The sequence below is a fragment of the Vipera ursinii genome, assembly GCF_947247035.1.
Source record: "Vipera ursinii genome assembly, chromosome: 4".
NCBI classification, from domain to species: Eukaryota; Metazoa; Chordata; class Lepidosauria; order Squamata; family Viperidae; genus Vipera; species Vipera ursinii.
Window position 1 is genome coordinate 23,207,083 of NC_139514.1, and position 20,411 is coordinate 23,227,493.

The 20,411-nt window shown below is 39.7% G+C and overlaps 1 protein-coding gene across 1 annotated transcript in view; it reads left to right on the forward strand.

Annotated features, from left to right (window-relative positions):
- Positions 1–20,411, forward strand: part of MTUS2 (microtubule associated scaffold protein 2) — a gene marked incomplete at its 5' end in the record, with an annotated part of 203,925 nt that overhangs the window by 130,377 nt on the left and 53,137 nt on the right. Inside the window, one exon of the mRNA XM_083362432.1 lies at positions 13,216–13,314. Within this exon, the coding sequence (XP_083218558.1) occupies positions 13,216–13,314 (99 nt within the window). The remainder of the gene's footprint in view (positions 1–13,215; positions 13,315–20,411) is intronic.

Genomic DNA, 20,411 nt, shown 5'->3' on the forward strand with positions numbered 1-20,411 from the left:
TGGTGGTTGGGGCATAGACTTGGACTACTGTGATATTGAATGGTTTGCCTTGGATTCGAACTGAGATCATTCTGTCATTTTGAGGATTGTATCCCAGTATTGCTTTTCCTACTCTTTTATTGACTATGAAGGCTACTCCATTTCTTCTGAGGGATTCTTGCCCGCAGTAGTATACCTGATGGTCATCTGAATTAAATTCACCCATTCCTGTCCATTTTAGTTCGCTGATACCTAAGATGTCGATGTTCAGTCTTGTCATCTCTTGTTTGACCATGTCCAGCTTTCCTTGATTCATGGATCTTACATCCATGTTCCTATGGAGAAAAAATCTTTACAACATTGGACTTTCCTTTCACCACGAGACATATCCACAGCTGAGCATCCTTTCGGCTTTGGCCCAGTTGCTTCATTCTTTCTGGCGCTACTAGTACTAGCCCTCTGCTCTTCCCCAGTAGCATATTGGATGCCTTCCAACCTGAGGGGCTCATCTTCCAGCGTCATATCGTTTTGCCTTTTGGTACTGTCCATAGGGTTTCATGGCAAAGATACTGGAGTGGGTTGCCATTTCCTTCTCCAGTGGATCACATTTTGTCAGAACTCTCTGCTATGACCTATCCGTCTTGGGTGGCCCTGCACGGCATAGCTCATAGCTTCATTGAATTACGCAAGCCCCTTCGCCACGACAAGGCAGTAATCCATGAAGGGGCTGTGCAGCTTTACGACATCCTAAAAGCAAAAGTAGAATATTAAATATTAAATACCAGAATTAGTAGAGATTAGTTAAGTTAGAAACTAGAAATACAATGGGGTGGGGATGGGATCTTCTTCCCAGTCCACTAACTACATTCAGGTTGGAACAACCTCAATTTATGAAGATCTGAGTAAATTAATCATTGTTATAAGGAATAAACCAGGAGTCATTTGGTAAAGGAACATCAAGTATACTGATAAGTTAATAAAACAATTTTACCTGTGCGTTCTTGTTTAAAACAAACATAGTGGGGCAAACAATAGTATTTTTATAGAATCTGCTTGTCATCCAAATGAGACATCTTTAATTAACCCCGCATAAATCTTACCGTTTTGCATCATTCCACCAATTTGAGCCATCGGAAACCAAAGCAACAGAAAAGAAGTGCCTTACATGGTATGAAACGGTATTAGAAAATAATTGCTATGCAAATTGTTTTGATGACATGAGCTGATTGGTTTTCTTCCATTCTCTGAAATGAGCAGCTTTAATTGGATTCACTGCATTAAATCATCCTTCTGTGCAAATTTAGGGCATCACTAGCATGTCAAGGAAATAGATTAGGAAGGGGAGGAGGAGAGGAGAATAGAAGTGCCAGATGATTTGGAACTTGTCCTTTAATTCCATTGAAATAAACTATACTTGCAGAGCCACTAGAGACAATGTGGTGTTTTGTTTATACAACCAATAATTTTAAAGAAAGCACAAGCTTTTAAAAAGATCTTGGCTTGCCAGTCAATTAGGAGATGAAAAACTGTCTCTGATGGTTCCTTTCCCATAGCAGGCAGAAGGACCTTTAGTGGTAAAGTTTGGAGGTGGGGCATAAGGACTTTGGAGTTCACTGGAGCTGTCAATGTGAATTAAGAGTACCATCCGTTAAAATATCTATGCAGATAGGTGGCATGGTATACACGTCATTGTCTGTCATTAATAATAACTTGTAGAAGTGTGAAAATCTAAAAGGTACATATGAGGGACATATCCTGAATCTAAAAAGACATTAAAATTGATCTTGGAAATCTTCTCTTCAGTGACTCTCCACAGCTATGTCATAGACACTAAGGATCCTCATCTCTCGCAAGTAGTTCTGCCTCAGCTGAAATGGTGGACTTTCCTTCAGGAGGCCTTCTCCAAATTACAACAAGCCCTCCAGGTTTTCAGATGCGGTGCCATAACATCCATTAAACTTCAGATCTGACCCTTTGAACTGGAGCCAAAAGTCGGTCACTTTAATTGACCTAGCATTAGTGTAATAGAATAATAAAAGCAATTCATGGCATAGCACTATTTTACCTAAATAAGTATACTCTGTTGTTACTAAATATCTTGTTTTATATCCATCCTTAAAAAGTTATGTCTGCATAACACAATTGGAAAAATGTCTTTACACACACACAGACACACAGACACACAGACACAGACACACACACTTGTGATTGGAGTTTGACCTGGGGGAGAAGGAGTCAACTTTTGTTTTATTATTATTGCCATTCAAAATTAAAGAAGGGGAAAAATGCTTCTGTTCTGTGACTTCCCTATCCTGATCAGGACTAGTGAGATGTAGTGAGAGAATCAGAAGAGACAACTCTTTTCCTTCAGCTTTTCCTACTTGAATTAATCTATTTCTTTTTCCTTAGGTTTTTTTATTATTATTATTTTAGTCATGGTAAGTAATAGTGCAGGTGGGAACATGGATTTTCAGCAGGAAAAGGGTTAGTTTTATTGCATGCAGACTGGTTCTATCTAGATTAGGAGTTCGTGTTTCTATGCAGTGATTGAAAAATGTGTTTTAAAATTGACATATAGTTCCAAGGAATAAAAAAGAACATTATTTTTGTCAAGAAAAGGGAAAAAAGCCCATCACTTTCACAGGATGGTGGGACTCATGAAGGTCAAGAAACAAAAGGGAAAGGATAAGAACTGATTTCCAGGCTAACAATCACCATCTTTTGCTTATTTATTCTCATTTCTTCTGTCTTGTGCCCCTCCCGCCTGGTTAATTTTCTAGTGAGAACAGAACTGAATTTTTTTTTTACCCAAATAATATTTCTCATGTCTTCCTTTTCTCATTTTGTTTCAAACAATGCATGCTTCAGTGCTTCATTATTCATGAAGGATAGGATTACTTGTGGTTATCAGACTAGAGGGAAGAAGAGATAAAATGACACGCTCTTTTCAGAAAGCCCAACCATCCCTCCTCCCCACCACAAGTGGTTTGGTATTCAGTTTGGAAATTCCACTAGTTAATTGTTAACATTTAAAAACATTTCTGTGGATAGGTTGCTCCAAACATAAACTGCTTATTGGATAGTCAAAGATTTTGGCTTGCTTATTTGGCTTGTCGGGAGGAGCTGGTAAACTCCACTTCTTTCAGCCTCTCCTCCATCACATTTTTTCCTGTTTTTCCCCTGAGTTCTCTTTCTTCCCTCTTTGAAGTCTGCATTTTTAAGACAAGCGTCTTTTTTCCTCAAAAGAAGGAAAGGACAAGATTATTCCCTTTTCCCTCAGATGGCTATGGCTGGATTTGTCTCCCTTGTCTGCTAGCCTGTTCCCACCATTGTTTACATGCTTGGAAGATCTTGACTCTATGTCTCAGAATCAGTTATCAGTCTTGGGATGAATGAGGTAATCAAAATTGGTGAATGAGGAGAAACATATTTTGACCTCCAGGAGACATGATAATCTTCATCTTGTACTTATTAGGCATACATAGCCAGATCTTATTTATGGAGTTCAATCTTCTGTAGAGAATTTAGATACTATTGATACCTGCATATTGAACATTAGGTTTAGGAACTACCTAGGTCCTGGTGTTCATTAATACATTACATTCATATAATAATGGCATATTAATAATAATATAATAAATCTATTGTAGGATCTAATTCCTTTATTATATACTTTTAGATTCTTACAGATAATACTTCACATTGATATTTCCAGCTAGATACATACAAACTGATTTAGGGTGATTTTGAGTGTGTAAAAAAAAAGATAAATTAGCTAGGAGAGGTAGTCTGGTTAGGTAGTCTGGTAGGCTCTGTTCTGGGCCCAGTGCTCTTCAACATCTTCATCAACGATTTGGATGAGGGGATAGATGGGGAACTCATCAAATTTGCAGATGACACCAAGCTGGCAGGAATAGCCAACGCTCCAGAAGATAGGCTTAAGATACAGGAGGATCTGGACAGACTCGAACACTGGGCACTATCTAACAAAATGAAATTCAATTGTGAAAAAAGTAAGGTTCTGCATTTAGGCAGGAAAAATCAAATGCACAGGTATAGTATAGGTGGTACCTTGCTCGATAGTAGTAACTGTGAGAGAGATCTCAGAGTCCTAATGGACAATCACTTAAATATGAGCCAGCAGTGTGCTGCAGCTGCCAAAAAAGCCAACACAGTGCTAGGCTGCATTAACAGAGGTATAGAATCAAGATCACGTGAAGTACTAATACCACTTTACAATGCCTTGGTAAGGCCACACCTGGAATACTGCATCCAGTTTTGGTCACCATGATGTAAAAAAGATGGTTGGATGATCTTGGTGGGGGCTCTCCATTTATTATGCCCCTGTCATGGACCGATCATCATCTCCTGCGGCTGGTCTTCCGTTTTGCCACCCCCCGCCGTGGGGACACGGAGCCAATTAGATGGTACTGCCCCAGACGCTTAATGGATCCTGATAGATTCCAAGCGGCGCTGGGGTCCCCACCTGCCCCCATTGCTCACAGCTCGGTGGATGCCTTAGTGGAAGCCTGGGAAAGGGCAGCCACTGAGGCTCTTGACCGGGTTGTACCCTTGCGGCCCCTGACCCGGCGCAGATCCCAGCGAGCTCCATGGTTTTCCGCGGAGCTCCGGGAGATGAAGCGTCGGAAACGGGGCCTAGAGAGCTGCTGGAGGTCTAGCCGATCCGAACCCGACCGGTTGCGGTTAAGAACCTATATTAGGTCTTATCTCGCAGCGATGAGGGTGGCGAGGTGCAATTACTTCTCCACCCTCATCGCGTCCGCAGATAACCGCCCGGCCGCCTTGTTTAGGGTGACTCGCTCGCTTCTTAATCAGGAGGTGAGGGAGGATCCCTTGCAGGGTCGTGCCGAGGAATTTAGTCAACATCTGACGGATAAAATCGCTCGGATTCGGACCGGTTTGGACTCCAGCTGGGCAGAGTCTGGCGATCAGGACACGGGCGGTCTTGTCAATGTTACCTGGGAGGAGTTTGATTCTGTGACCCCTGATGAAGTGGACAGGATTATGGGGAAGCTGAGTTCCACCACATGTTTATTGGATCCGTGCCCTTCTTGGCTGGTTTATGCAGCTAGGGAGAGGACACGAGGCTGGCTCCAGGCGGTTATATCTGCTTCTTTGAGTGAGGGTTATTTCCCCACCGTCTTGAAGGAGGCGGTGGTGAGACCTCTCCTCAAGAAGCCTGCCCTGGACCCAGCTGTATTGAACAACTTTCATCCAGTCTCCAACCTTCGCTTTCTTGCGAAGGTTGTTGAGAGTGTGGTGGCGCATCAGCTCCCTTTGGTCCTGGATGAAGCGGATTATCTGGACCCTTACCAATCGGGTTTCAGGCCCGGGCACAGCACGGAGACGGCATTGGTCGCTCTGGTGAATGATCTCTGGAGGGCTCGGGATAGGGGATATTCCTCTGTCCTAGTCCTATTAGACCTCTCGGCGGCTTTCGATACCATCGACCATGGTATCTTGCTGCGGCGTCTCAGGGGATTGGGAGTGGGAGGCACAGTTTTTCAGTGGTTCTCCTCCTATCTCCTGGGACGCTCGCAGTTGGTGTTGGCAGGGGGGCAGAGGTCGACCCCTAGGACTCTCGCTTGTGGAGTTCCTCAGGGGTCGGTCCTCTCGCCCCTCCTGTTCAACATCTATATGAAACCGCTGGGTGAGATCATTCGTGGTTTTGGAGTTGGGTATCATCAATATGCCGATGATACCCAACTTTTTATTTCAACCCCAAACCACCCCAGTGATGCCCTCGCTGTGATGTCCCGTTGCCTGGAGGCGGTTCGGGTCTGGATGGGGAGGAACAGACTTCAACTCAACCCTGACAAGACTGAGTGGCTGTACATTCCGGCATCCCCGGACATTCAAAATGTTCCATCTCTTTCTATGGGGGGTGAGCTCTTACCCCCCATGGATAGGGCTCGCAACTTGGGAGTCCTCCTAGATTCACGGCTCACCCTGGAAGACCATATAGTGGCCGTGACTAGGGGGGCTTTCGCCCAGGTTCGCCTGGTGCGCCAGTTGCGACCCTATCTGAACCGGGATGCCCTGTGTACGGTCACTCATGCGCTCGTGACCTCTCGCCTTGACTACTGTAATGCTCTCTACATGGGGCTTCCCTTGAAGACCACTCGGAGGCTCCAACTGGTACAGAATGCGGCCGCGAGAGTTGTCTTGGGAGTTTCCCGGTACTCCCATGTTACACCTTTGCTCCGCGAGCTGCATTGGTTACCAGTTGTCTTTCGGGTGAGGTTCAAGGTTTTGGTTACGATCTTTAAGTCCTTACATGGCATGGGGCCGGGATACCTCAGGGACCACCTGCTGCCGGCATCAACTCCCCTCCGCCCTGTGCGTTCCCACAGAGAGGGCCTCCTCAGGGTGCCGCCAGTCAAGGAATGCCGACTGGTGGCCCCCAGGGGGAGGGCCTTCTCTGTGGGCGCTCCGGCATTATGGAACCAACTGCCGGTGGAGCTCCGGACGGCATCAGACCTCCGAACTTTCCGTCGAGGCCTGAAGACCCACCTATTTGAAATGGCTGGTCTGGCCTGACGGGGGATTATGGGTTTTAATTTGTTGTTTTAGATTTGTATTACTGTTTTTAACTGGGCATGGGTTTAATCTTTATTAATTTTTATATTGTCTTTTTTATATATGCCCTGTGAACCGCCCTGAGTCCCTACCAAGGAGAAGGGCGGTATATAAATTAAATAAAACTTAAACTTAAACTTAAACTCTAGAAAGTAAACAGAGAAGAGCAACAAAGATGATTGGGGGACTGGGGGCTAAAACATATAGAGAACGGTTGCTGGAATTGGGTATGTGTAGTTTAATGAAGAGAAGGGTGAGGGGTGACATGATAGCAATGTTCCAATATCTTAGGGGCTGCCACAAAGAAGAGGGAGCCAAGCTATTCTCCAAAGCACCTGAAGGCAGGACAAGAAGCAACAGATGGAAACTAGTCAAGGAGAGAAGCAACCTAGAACTAAGGAGAAACTTCCTGACAGTTAGATAAACTGACCAGTGGAACAACCTGCCTCCAGAAGTGGTGAATGCTCCAACACTGGAAGTTTTTAAGAAGAGACTGGACAGCCATTTGTCTGAAATGGTATGGGGTTTCCTGCCTTAGCAGGGGGTTGAACTAGATGACCTCCAAGGTCCCTTCCAACTTATCATCATCATCATCATCATCATCATCATCATCATCATCATCATTATTATTATTATTATTATTATTATTATTATTATTATTATTATTATTAATAATAATAATAATATGGTTTTCAAAATGTTCTAATTTGTGCTATAGGCAGTGGTGGGATTCAAATATAGGAACAACCGGTTCTCTGTGTAGATGCTGCTTCCGGAAGTCCATTCTGGGCCTGGGCAACAAAAAATTAGCTACCGGTTCTCCCGAAGTGGTGCGAACTGGCTAAATCCCACCACTGGCTATAGGCTCAAGGTTCACTCAGCCTTCTATCCTTTCAGGGTTGGTAAAATGAGGGCCCAGATTTTGGAGGGGGATATGCTGACTTTGTAAACTGCTCAGAGAGTGCTGTAAAACACAATGGAGCAGTATAACAGTCTAAGTGCTATTGCTATTGCTGTAGTTCCAGTATAATAAGGACTATTATTGTGAATAATAAATAAATAACAAAGTAGTGCAAATTTCTTGTAGGGTTTAGCAGAGGCTCTGTTACGACTCTAGTTCTGTTATGATTACAGTCTGTGGACTTCCCATCAACATTGTTGAATTCTGGGAATTACAGAGTCAAGTTTCATTCATTCATTCATTCATTCATTCAAATAACTCAAGGCAGCAACACAACACAATATTTCTTCCTCCTCTTATTTGTAAATGTATTTTAATTGTATTCTCTTATTTGTAATTGTATTCTAATTATACTCTCATTTTCTCCTCATAGTAGTAATCCTGTGAATAGGGTTGAGCTTGGGATAATGATTCACCCAAGGTCACCGAATAAATAGCTAGGGCTGAAGGAGAACTAGAACCTGGGATGTCTGGTTCTGATCCCACCAGGTTTTGGCCCTCTTAAGGTGGATTGGCAGATTTTCAAATTCTGTTCTGAAAGAAAGTAAGTGAAATTTGGAATGGGTCAACTGATGGTTTCAACATATACTGTAAAGCACAAAAAAACAAATTTGTTCAAATGCATCATAAAATCTAAAAAGACTGGAAAGTGAAAAGGTTGCAATGGAATCCATGCATGAGATTTTTTTTTTTAGTTCCAAATTAATACAGTACAGAGATTTGCTGGTATGGTGTTTCTCACTTTTTAAATTCTACAGTGCAGTAGAATTAAAGTAAAGCAGCTAACCTACAAACTACTTTAAGTGCACTTTCAACCAGTTTAGTCAGCTAACAATGTGCCACTTGGCTGAACATTTTCTTTTACATTTAAATGGATTATAAATAATTCTGCAGGTTTTCTATGCATTTCAGACTGAACTATCTCTTTGTGCTTCCTTACTCTGCAAGTTCTTTACAGTTACTCTGTTAACATCAGACTGCTAAAATCCTACTGAATCTAATGGGGCTATAAGAATTTAACCTGGTGGATCCTTCTCTCTTTCATTGCCATTATCCCAAGCTATCCCCTTAACTTCTTTAAATAGTTTTCCAGATGTTATGAAGTTTTTGCAAAGAAATGTTAATAAAGGGGTTTTAATCCTTCTAATACAGAAAAATAGAACAGAAACATTAATTCTTATTTTTTAAATTAATTAATATTCTTAATTTTTTATAAGAACATGTTCTTAGTGCCTGAACTGCAAAGTATTAGAAATAAAGTTTTAGAATATTATGTTTAGTATATTACTTGACATCATTGAAGCTACATGTCGTAAAGATAGCAATTTTAAACTTATAATGATATTATCACAGTTCAAACTAATACGCAGATAAGTATGACTGATCTTTGAGTTAGATCCCCATGAGACATTTTAGTAAATGCAAAAGAATGTAAAAAATGCATAATTTGAACAACATTTTGTTCCTTCACCAGATAGGATTGCTTAATTTGAACTTGATTTTTATCTCAGTTGTTGTAGACTACAAATAAAATAGCAATATCACTTAGACTTAGCCCTCTCTAAGTGGTTTACAGGGTCAGCATATTGCCCCCAACAATCTGGGTCCTCATTTTACTAACCTCAGAAAGATAGAAGGCTGAGTCAACCTGGAGCTGGTCAGAATCAAACTGCTGGTACTCGGCAGAATTAGCTTGCAATACTGCATTCTAATCACTGTGCCAGCAGAGCTCTTCTAAATGTACTATTTTTAAAATAATTCAACGCTAAGCAGCAAAAATAAAACGTTTTCTTGTTTGACCACACAGTGATCTTTCCCCCCATTCCTAAGGTTGTCCTCCTATAAAAACCTACTATTTAATTCCTTGGGGTTTACTTCTGCACAAATACCCTGAATAATTTGAAGGCATGTTTTTCAGAGCCTTCCTTTCTTAATGGAACCTGAGGCCCACATACTTTTGAAGATATTCTTTTCCCAAGACTGAATCAATCAGACTTAATAAAAATCTTGCGTTGGGAGATGCTGCAGCTTGCTTCTATGTAGTTAAAAGTAATTTATCCACACTTGTTTTTTTTAAAAATATATAATTATTATGTTACTGCTACTTTGGAATAGAGTACGGTAATTCTCTGAATATAGTTCTGTGAAAAAAAGGAAGATATAAAGAGCTTATCTTCATATAGGGAATAGTTTGGTCTGCCCAAATATATTTTTAATAATTTTTTAAGCTGAAAATTCCAAGAATTATAAGAACATGGGAAGTTGGTTTATGGTGGATCAGCATGTACGTACATCTAATCCAAGGGGAACAATCTTTCAGGGCAGGAGCGTGACACTATGTCAGACAAAGAGGTGATATCAGAATCTGGAGGCTTGCTCATTAAAAAGTGTGGGAAATTGAAATTCATAGGCTTGCTGCCTCAAAATGCTGGAACTGATTTCCACTACTTGGTTACTTCTTAACTAAAAAGTTACTTGAGGAGCTGCTTCTCGGCCACCTACCCATCCCAACAGATATAGCAGAAAGGACATGTAAGGGGTTCTGTTGGCCAGATGTTTTGTTGGCCAACTTCCTGTTCCACCATATATAGCAGAGGAGGGATGTTATGAGTTCTGTTGGCCAGAGAGCTACATTGGGGGGGGGAGGTGGTGGGCCTTTTCTTCAGGGGGGCCTGCGCAGTGACTGAATTTGTTGGATTTATTCTACATCTGTTCTTCTCAACAGCAGTTCATGGAGGGGGTCATATATCTCCTGTTCCTTGTTTTCACACAGAACAACTCTGTGGTGGATTGGCTTAAAAGAGAAGAACTGGCCCAAAGTCACCCTCAGCCATGGCTGAGAATGGACTAGGCCTGAGTCTCCCCTGGTGCCAGTCTAACCTCTTATTTACTACACCCGTGAGATTCTAAACAGAAATCTTACTCGGTTTCTTCAAAACATCTGTGTTTCATTCAAATTGTCATTTAATAATTTATAATGCCAGTAGTGCTTTATAGGGAAGTATATGTTATCAAAAACTTTTCTTCCATTCTCAATTCTTAAATAGTAAAGACATAGACTTGTGTTTTTGTGAGTAGCAAATTGATTTCGAACCCATAAGGGAAATCTGGCCTGTGATCCAATTAATCTATCTATTATGGTTCTTCTGTGTATTTTGACTCATTTCCCAATCCTGTTCCAATACTCTTTCTTTCTCCTGATGTTCAAAGACGTTCTTGAAATAAGCTTTATTCAGTGACCTAATAATAAGAAAGTAAGCTAAACTTCATTCTGTGTCCAACTGAGGAAATGAGACTAGGATATTTGTATCTTTGTGATTGAAATGGGTGTATAGGTTCTCCATACGTAAGTGGATTGAATATGGATATTATACATTATGATTTGTTTTATTATTTAATTTTATCATATTATGAAGTATTTTGAGTTTTGTACAGTGCCTGGAAATGTGCAACATGATATATCTGAAGACAGAAGCTTCTTCACCCATTTAATGAACTTACCTATGGTATACAGGGAGTGCAGAATTATTAGGCAAGTTGTATTTTTGAGGATTAATTTTATTATTGAACAACAACCATGTTCTCAATGAACCCAAAAAACTCATTAATATCAAAGCTGAATATTTTTGGAAGTAGTTTTTAGTTTGTTTTTAGTTATAGCTATTTTAGGGGGATATCTGTGTGTGCAGGTGACTATTACTGTGCATAATTATTAGGCAACGTAACATAAAACAAATATATACCCATTTCAATTATTTATTTTTACCAGTGAAACCAATATAACATCTCAACATTCACAAATATACATTTCTGACATTCAAAAACATAACAAAAACAAATCAGTGACCAATATAGCCACCTTTCTTTGCAAGGACACTCAAAAGCCTGCCATCCATGGATTCTGTCAGTGTTTTGATCTGTTCACCATCAACATTGCGTGCAGCAGCAACCACAGCCTCCCAGACACTGTTTAGAGAGGTGTACTGTTTTCCCTCCTTGTAAATCTCACATTTGATGATGGACCACAGGTTCTCAATGGGGTTCAGATCAGGTGAACAAGGAGGCCATGTCATTAGATTTCCTTCTTTTATACCCTTTCTTGCCAGCCACGCTGTGGAGTACTTGGACGCGTGTGATGGAGCATTGTCCTGCATGAAAATCATGTTTTTCTTGAAGGATGCAGACTTCTTCCTGTACCACTGCTTGAAGAAGGTGTCTTCCAGAAACTGGCAGTAGGACTGGGAGTTGAGCTTGACTCCATCCTCAACCCGAAAAGGCCCCACAAGCTCATCTTTGATGATACCAACCCAAACCAGTACTCCACCTCCACCTTGCTGGCGTCTGAGTCGGACTGGAGCTCTCTGCCCTTTACCAATCCAGCCACGGGCCCATCCATCTGGCCCATCAAGACTCACTCTCATTTCATCAGTCCATAAAACCTTAGAAAAATCAGTCTTGAGATATTTCTTGGCCCAGTCTTGACGTTTCAGCTTGTGTGTCTTGTTCAGTGGTGGTCGTCTTTCAGCCTTTCTTACCTTGGCCATGTCTCTGAGTATTGCACACCTTGTGCTTTTGGGCACTCCAGTGATGTTGCAGCTCTGAAATATGGCCAAACTGGTGGCAAGTGGCATCTTGGCAGCTGCACGCTTGACTTTTCTCAGTTCATGGGCAGTTATTTTGCGCCTTGGTTTCTCCACACGCTTCTTGCGACCCTGTTGACTATTTTGAATGAAACGCTTGATTGTTCGATGATCTCGCTTCAGAAGCTTTGCAATTTTAAGAGTGCTGCATCCCTCTGCAAGATATCTCACTATTTTTGACTTTTCTGAGCCTGTCAAGTCCTTCTTTTGACCCATTTTGCCAAAGGAAAGGAAGTTGCCTAATAATTATGCACACCTGATACAGGGTGTTGATGTCATTAGACCACACCCCTTCTCATTACAGAGATGCACATCACCTAATATGCTTAATTGGTAGTAGGCTTTCGAGCCTATACAGCTTGGAGTAAAGACAACATGCATAAAGAGGATGATGTGGTCAAAATACTCATTTGCCTAATAATTCTGCACTCCCTGTATGAAGTCAAATTCCTAGAGTGCATGCCTGTAACTGTGAAGTTATTCACATGAAGTATTTATACCACTTGATCACATTTGGAATGCTGCATCCAATTTTGGTTGCCATGATATAAAAGAGATGTTGAGACTCTAGAAAGAGTACAGAGAAGAGCAACAAAGATGATTAGGGAACTGGAGGCTAAAACCCATGAAGAATGGTTGCAGGAATTGGGTATGTCTAGTTTAATGAAAAGAAGGACTAGGGGTGACATGTTATCAGTACTCCAATATGTAAGGGGCTGCCACAAAGAAGAGGAGATCAACCTAGTCTCCAAAGCACCTGAAGGGAGGACAAGAAGCAAGGACAGAACCAACCTAGAATTTAGGAGAAATTTCCTAACAATTAAAACAAGTAATCAGTGGAACAACTTGCCTTCAGAACTTTTGGGTGCTCCAGCATTGGAAGTTTTTAAGAAGAGATTGGAAAACCATTTGTCTGAAATAGTATAGGGTTTCCTGCAGGGCAGAGGGTTGGACTAGAAGACCTCCAACTCTGTTTTTCTATTATTATGTGTTTCATGTTCAGTCATATACAGTACATATATCTTTCTTTTACAGGGCCAAAAAAGGAAGGACAGAAAGATCAGGAAAGCAGCAGGCCTACCATCTCATCCCCCAAGAGACTGGTAGTAGCGGCTACCAAGCTCCATTCACCAGGTATTTGTAATCTGGGAACACTTACTTTAAAAAAAGATTTTCAATTTGTAGGTGGCAAATTATTAAAATATTCTGGAATAATGTCTAAGTCAATGCAAATCTGTACAAGGCTGAACAAGAGGTGTGGGCTAGTATTTAAATGGTTAAAGCAGCTGTGTTTTTTCCATTGTGTGACCATTTCAAAAGCTACCTATAGCATTGGTTACAAAGCTTCTTATATTAAAGTTGTACATTTATTCTGATTGATTAGGGGAAATGAGGGAGAAGAAAGCAAAAGTGTTATTTATTTTTAGGTTGCCCTGTATGAACACAAACTCTATAAACATTAAATCTCAGACAGTCAAGCATCAGTAAGCAAGTTTATTATATGAGCAGACAAAGCAAATTGTATCAGATTATCTCTGGATGGAACAAACAATGTATTTTTTTTCTAAAAATGAGGACGTTGTTAAAAGTCTAAAATATGGAACTTATTTCAGAAATAGATGAGTTTAATTTATTAAGAAATGCTATCATGTTGCGCATAGTGTAGAAACATTTCTACCTGTGGTTATTTTTTTAATATACTACTATGTTTTCAAATAGAAGGCATCGTATTTTCTATGGATAATATAAGAAGAAAAATAAATCCTGAGTTTTGGCTCATGTCCAAGCCTGTGTTCTGCTTTTCCTTTAGTACTCTGTCAGCAGTCCCTGCATTTAACTGCAATATTGTTTTCTATATCTCTACATAATTAAAATGCCACAGGTGGAGACACGAGGTTGTTAACTGTGAGCAATAAATGAAAAGGTCATTGAATATATGCATGTGTACTTAAAACTGCAGTATTGATTTAGCTTATTAGTAATAGTTCTCAATAAAAACACTTTAATGAACTAAAATTATTCTCCAGTTAGTGAGATAATTGGAAGTTTAAATGTTTAATGCTTAAATGTTTCCACAAAAAAACTTGCAAATAAAAATAGCATGGAAAGGCATTTACAAATTTTATCTCTTCCTTCCCTATATAATGAAAAAATGTACAATTAATGGATTAGCTTATATTTTAAAAGCCTATATTATTTGAATTGTGAAACTACATAATGCAGAATATCATGAAGAGTCAATAGCATATATACAGCTTTTGCATTCTGTTCTTTTATTTTCAACAAGAGATTCCTTAAGTCTTTCTTGCTTCCAGCCATCAAAATAAGTCATTGACATATCTAAGTATATTTATGTTTCTTACAACAATTTTAATTCCAATTTCTGTTTCTTCTATTCCCACATTTATCATATATTCTGCATATAAATAAATCAGGTGACAATTTATAATCTTGGTGTATTCCTTTCCCAGTTATGAACCATTTAGGTGTTCAAATTTCATTCTAATTATTGTTTTCTGGTTATTTTATAACCTTTTCTTGTGATTTGATATATCCAGGTTTTCACAGGATATTCGTGTTTGATGTGGCATATCCAGTCACTACTGTTCTATAATATATAAAGAAGAAATAGATATATTTTTAAAACCTCCTTGCCTTTCAATTATCCATGGGATACTGTCTATAGGTACCCAGCCTTTTCTGAATCCCACTTTTATATTTGGCAATTTTAGTTCCATGTACTGTTGAACTCTAGGTTGCAGAATTTTGAGCATTACCTTACTAGCATGCAAGTTAAGTAAGCTAAGTGGTTTATGTGCAAATATACACATAGAATGTAAGTGGAGACAATATTAGTAGCATATGTCTGCCAGGAAGCACATCCACTGTTTCAGATGAGGTCTTCACTTGCACACTAAGGTACTTAAATTTAACTACAAGGAAATCTCAACCTTTCTCTCTTCTGAAAACTAGATCTAATCATCTTGGTCATCTCCCTAGGCTTTCCATGATATTATTTTTCATTCATACTACCACCGCCCTGTTAAAAGCGTGTATCTTTATTACAATAGTTCTAAATGACAGGTTGGATTGAGTGCAGCTGATCTCCCAAATGATCTTGAGAGACATTTTGAAGGTTTAACGTTGCTTCTCAGCATGACCTGGGCTACTTATGGGTAAACTGTCAGGGAGCCAAAAGAAACAAACCAATCTGAATATTTTCTATACCCAACTATGGACGAGGATCCCTGTCGCTAAATATATAATTGCAGCAAAAGTTTATTATTTGAGTGGAGTGTTGTTTCATTTCAAAGTGCCAGAGACGAAACACTTTATATTGCTGCTCTGTTTTTTAAAATTATGACAGCAAAAAAGGAGAGACAGCTGTATTGCATAACAGCAGGACAATACATGCCAGCATTTTAAAGCAGATGCTCATTTTCTGTAGAGCTGTTTAGAAAATGTTGGTAGAATGCGCACTTTAAAAATAATCCTAGCATTTTATTTTAAGATTAAAAAAAACAACCTCAGGTTGGATTGGACAATTTTCTATTTCAACGAAAATTTGCAACTCAAAACTGATGTACTGATTTGGACATTCAATGTATTGCAAATTTATTACTACACACAGACTATCAAGAGAAGTCTGGGCCTGATAGATGATATCCTATAGACAATTGAGAAACAGATGGTTTTCAGTTTATCAAGTTTATTTAATCAACTAAGAGCACATTACATTTTGTTATACCCATTTCTCAATTGGCAAGCTACGGACCATGCTGCTATGCACTACCTGAAGTGGCTGAAGTGAGTCAGTATCCATCAAACAGTATGCACATTAGGATGGAAATCAAAATATGATAGCACTGCGATGTCTCCTTTACCAAAGTATTTTCTGTATGCTGGCTAATCTAAGAGAGGTGGTCCAGCTGTTAGTGGAAATTGTGCTATGGGATCAATAAAATGGGAGGACAGTTGAAGAAAATATTAAGAAGATGTTTCCAGCCAACTACTATATAGGAAAAATTGTTATACTTTCCTTCTGTTTTTATAGTTAAGGACAGGGCTTTTTTTCTCATAGAACGCTCAGAACGGAGTTCCGGCACCTTTTTTGGATGGAACCTTGTAGGATAGGCAAGGCAGGTTGTATGACATGTGTGAGTTCCGGCACCTTTTTCTTTTACAAAAAAAGCACTGGTTAAGGAACTTTAAATGGAGGCACTTATTTGCTTGACAACTTTAATGGAATTTTAATATCTGCTGAATGATTATGTTATTGGGCCTAATGCGCTAAGTAGAACATAGAATAATAGGATTGGAAGGGACCTTGGAGGTCTTCTAATCTAATCGCCTTCTCAAGGAGGAGACCCTATACCATTCTGGACCAATGGCTGTCCAGTCTCTTCTTGAGATGTTTCTCCAGTGATGGAGAAACAACAACTTCCAGAGATAAGCCGTTCCACAGATTAATTGTTTTCATTCCCAGGAATTTCTCCTTAGCTGTAGCTGGATCTCTCTTTAAAGATCTTCCACCTGATATTTCTTATCCTGCCCTCAGGTGCTTTGGAGAATAAGTGAACCCCCTCTTCACTGTGACAGATCCTCAAGTACTAGAAGACTGCTGTCGTATCACCCTTAGTCCCTCTATTTTTTTTTAGACTAGAAATACTAGATCCCTCTATTGTTCATTGTACGGTACATTCAGCCCTACCTGTGTTTCCAAATATCACAATATCACTAGATTCTTCAATACGTTCGAGAAATTTCTGTGTACTAAAAGCACAAGAAAGTGCATTTCTGCAATCTTTCATGACAGTGAAAAAAGAGAGAGATTTCCACAAAATGCCTATTTAATTTCTGTCTTTGATTATTCCAAATGCACTCCCAATAGTAAAGTGGCATCTTGGAGGTGGTTAATGGATTAGACAGACACCACCTCATCCCCTTGCACACATTGCTCCCTTCCTCCCATCTTGATTAATTTGATTTCAACTGAATTTTAAAGGTGCATTTTTTATTTATTTTATAACCTATTTATTTTAAATACATTTTATACTGTATTTTAGTTATATGACTGTAAGCTGCCTAGAGTCACCATGGTGAGATGGACAGCAAAGAACAGGGCTTTTCAACCTCTTCACCCATTGTACCACTTTTAGGATATGGCAACATCCGAGTACGACCAGTCACCTAGCAAAGTGTCAAAAACTTGACAAAAAAACCCCCGAAAAAAGTGATGAAGTACAGGTAGTCCTCAACTTACAACAGTTTGCTTAGTGACTGTTTGAAGTTACAATGACACTGAAAAAAGTGCCCCCCAAGCCACGGCCAAGCAAGACACCTACCTGCCTGCCCAGTGGTGCTCTTCCTCCTGTCTGAGGTTTTCATTGTTGTGAGCATTTCTGTTGAGGATTGGCAGCAGGGGTAGGGTGGGGCGGTGTTTGGTTTTTATTCCCCCTGTCTGCTGGGTGGTTGCAGCAGGTTTTGGTCACTTCACATGACTCTGGAACACTGTGACCATCATAAATATGTTGCCAAGCATCTGAATGTAAATCACAAGACCCTGGAGATGCTGCAACATTCCAGCTGATTGACACTTCTTCTGAACTCAGAAGTGCCAGGATCAGTGCTGAGCTCTAGCTGGAGCCTGGTGCTGATCCTGCCACTTCCACTGAGCCCTGACAGCCCCAAAGAAGCGCTGATCCTGGCGCTTCCGCTGAGCCCTGACAGCCCTGCAGCTCCAGCCATCTCTCACTCAGGCTTGTGCGGTGCTGCACCGGTTCAGCTCATTCCCATCCCCCACTACCACTTTTTTAGGATGGTCGTGTACCACCTGCCAGGTGCCAGTGTACCACAGATGGTACCAGTACCACTGGTTGAAAAGCCCTGGCATAGAAGTTCAATTATGAATGAATGAATGAATGAATGAAATAACATCTGGACAGAAGAAATGTTTGAGGTGCTACCACTGAAGTTTAGAAATCAAATATGAAAGACATTTGGCTATTAACAATACAGGTGTCATCTCAAGACCTCCCTCATAAGGAGGAGGAGGATATTATTTCTACAGATAGTTAATATTTTTTATTTTTTACTTTTTAAAATAATTCAATATAATTAATAATTGGATAAGGATTAGACTGACTATTGGAATGAGATGGAGAAAGGTTTGGAAAGGACAATGCAAAAGGAGACTGTTCCAAACACATAGAAAAATCCGATTAAAATACAAACACCTTATCATTTTTCCTATCTGCTCACCATAAAATATCCAGGAAATCATTGTTCTGACTGCCTGGTGTATTTGGAGCTTCTAACCTGCTTCCAGCAAAGTCTGTCTATGCTTGAATGGTCTTATCTTCTAACATCTATGTGGGGTATAATTTAAAGCATTTCTATAGCAATTATCATGCCCATGCCCTAAATAATATCCTTCCTCATAACTTCACCACTGCATAAAAAGATTCAGAATCTTTCTATGTGTATTCTATTTTATAGATTCTCCATATGAAGCAGAAAAATGGTAAGACAATATGCATGCTGAGTTGTTCTGTTAGCGCTAGATGAATAGAGAAGCTCAAGATTATCCACAAGGACAAAGTCACAAAACTTAAATTACAAGGACATTTCAGAGCATTTAGAAAGACAATTTAAAGGCATTCAGTTCAAATATTGTGAGGCTGTAGGGATTTGGAAGACCTGGACAAAGTTTCAGGGAATTTTCTTTAATTAAATCTGAAACAATTTAGCTGCTGAGTCCCTAAGGAAGTCACTTTGAAATATACTCACTGACCTCATTATTGAATAGCTTTGATGTTTCTTGGATTCCTAGTGTTTTAGATACAAAGCATATTTCATTATTATTATTTTTTAAAAAAAGGATGTTCTACTTTATTATTTCTTTCTATCCATATCATCCTAACATTAACAATAGAAGATACTGCAAAAAAGCTCAAACAGTTCTAATTGAATCCAAAGTATAGCAAAGGCAACAGAACTAACATCAAGGTTATTTGTCTTCCTCTATTGCCATAACATATTGTCAACCTTGCAAGGCAGTTCAGACAATAACCAGGCGCAAATGAACTAATTCTACTTTACATTAACAAATTCTTGCAAGTCCAGAAGTACATTTCTCCCCTGTCACCTTTGCAGCTCAAAAAGCTAGGAAAGGTGCCATCTGAACTGAATTCCTACTGCAGGCTAAGGCTGCCTCTTATCCAATCATTGCTGTGGCTGCGGCTCTTCTTTAACAAATGCTTATTAGTGCCTAGAAAACGCAGGCTAGAGCAGGGGTGTCAAGCTCACAACGTCATATGACATGTCGCGATGGTTTATTTTTTTTAACTTAGTTATCAAGTTGCTAGTGATTCTGAATCAACCTCTCACATATTTCTGGGCCACTTGATATCAGGACAGATATAATTATTTTTATTAAAAGTCATTTCTATTGACAAGAAAGCCAGTTTGTGGAGTGGTTAAAGCAGCAAACTAGAAAACTGTTTGCAACTTTAGGCATCAAGGGTGAATTTGGGCCAGTCTCTGTCTCCATCTCCGTCTCTCTCTGTCTCTCTCTGTGTGTGTGTGTCTCTGTCTCTGCAGTAGGAAGAAGACAATAGCAATTCACTTCCAAAAATCTTGCAAAGAAAATTCAGTTGTTATGAGTCAGCATTGCCTTGAAGGCACGCACTGTTGACAAAAGTTGGGTGTATCAGACAAGAATAAAATACCATTTTGCATTGGGTTTCAAATGGAAGGAAAATTAGTATTCAGACCTTGTTGTCTGGATGAGTAGAGAGAGAAGTGGAGATGTGCACATCAGGCATTCCTACTCTTCCTTCATTGGATAAACCCAAAGCCCTGTATAAGTGGCATCCAAAATTCTTCATCACAGAAAGACTATAGGCAATCAAAAGCAATGCACAAAAATTGCAAATAGAGTTGGTGCATTGCAAATACTAAAAGTAAAACTAGAGTGTACTTCCTCATTCCAGGCTCCTACAGGTCTAGCAATATCTGAATTTTTCTTTTATTAAGAATCAATTTATATGTTATGCACTTATTGAACAGTACATAGCTAGAGCAGCATATTCATCATTTGTCCCAAATTTTTCAAAACAACCATACCTTTCAAGGTGTGGTCCTACACAAAATCCAATTTTAATAAATCTTGGTTCTAAAACCACTAACTTCCTATTAAAACACTTCATACTACTTTTAGCCAGATTAGT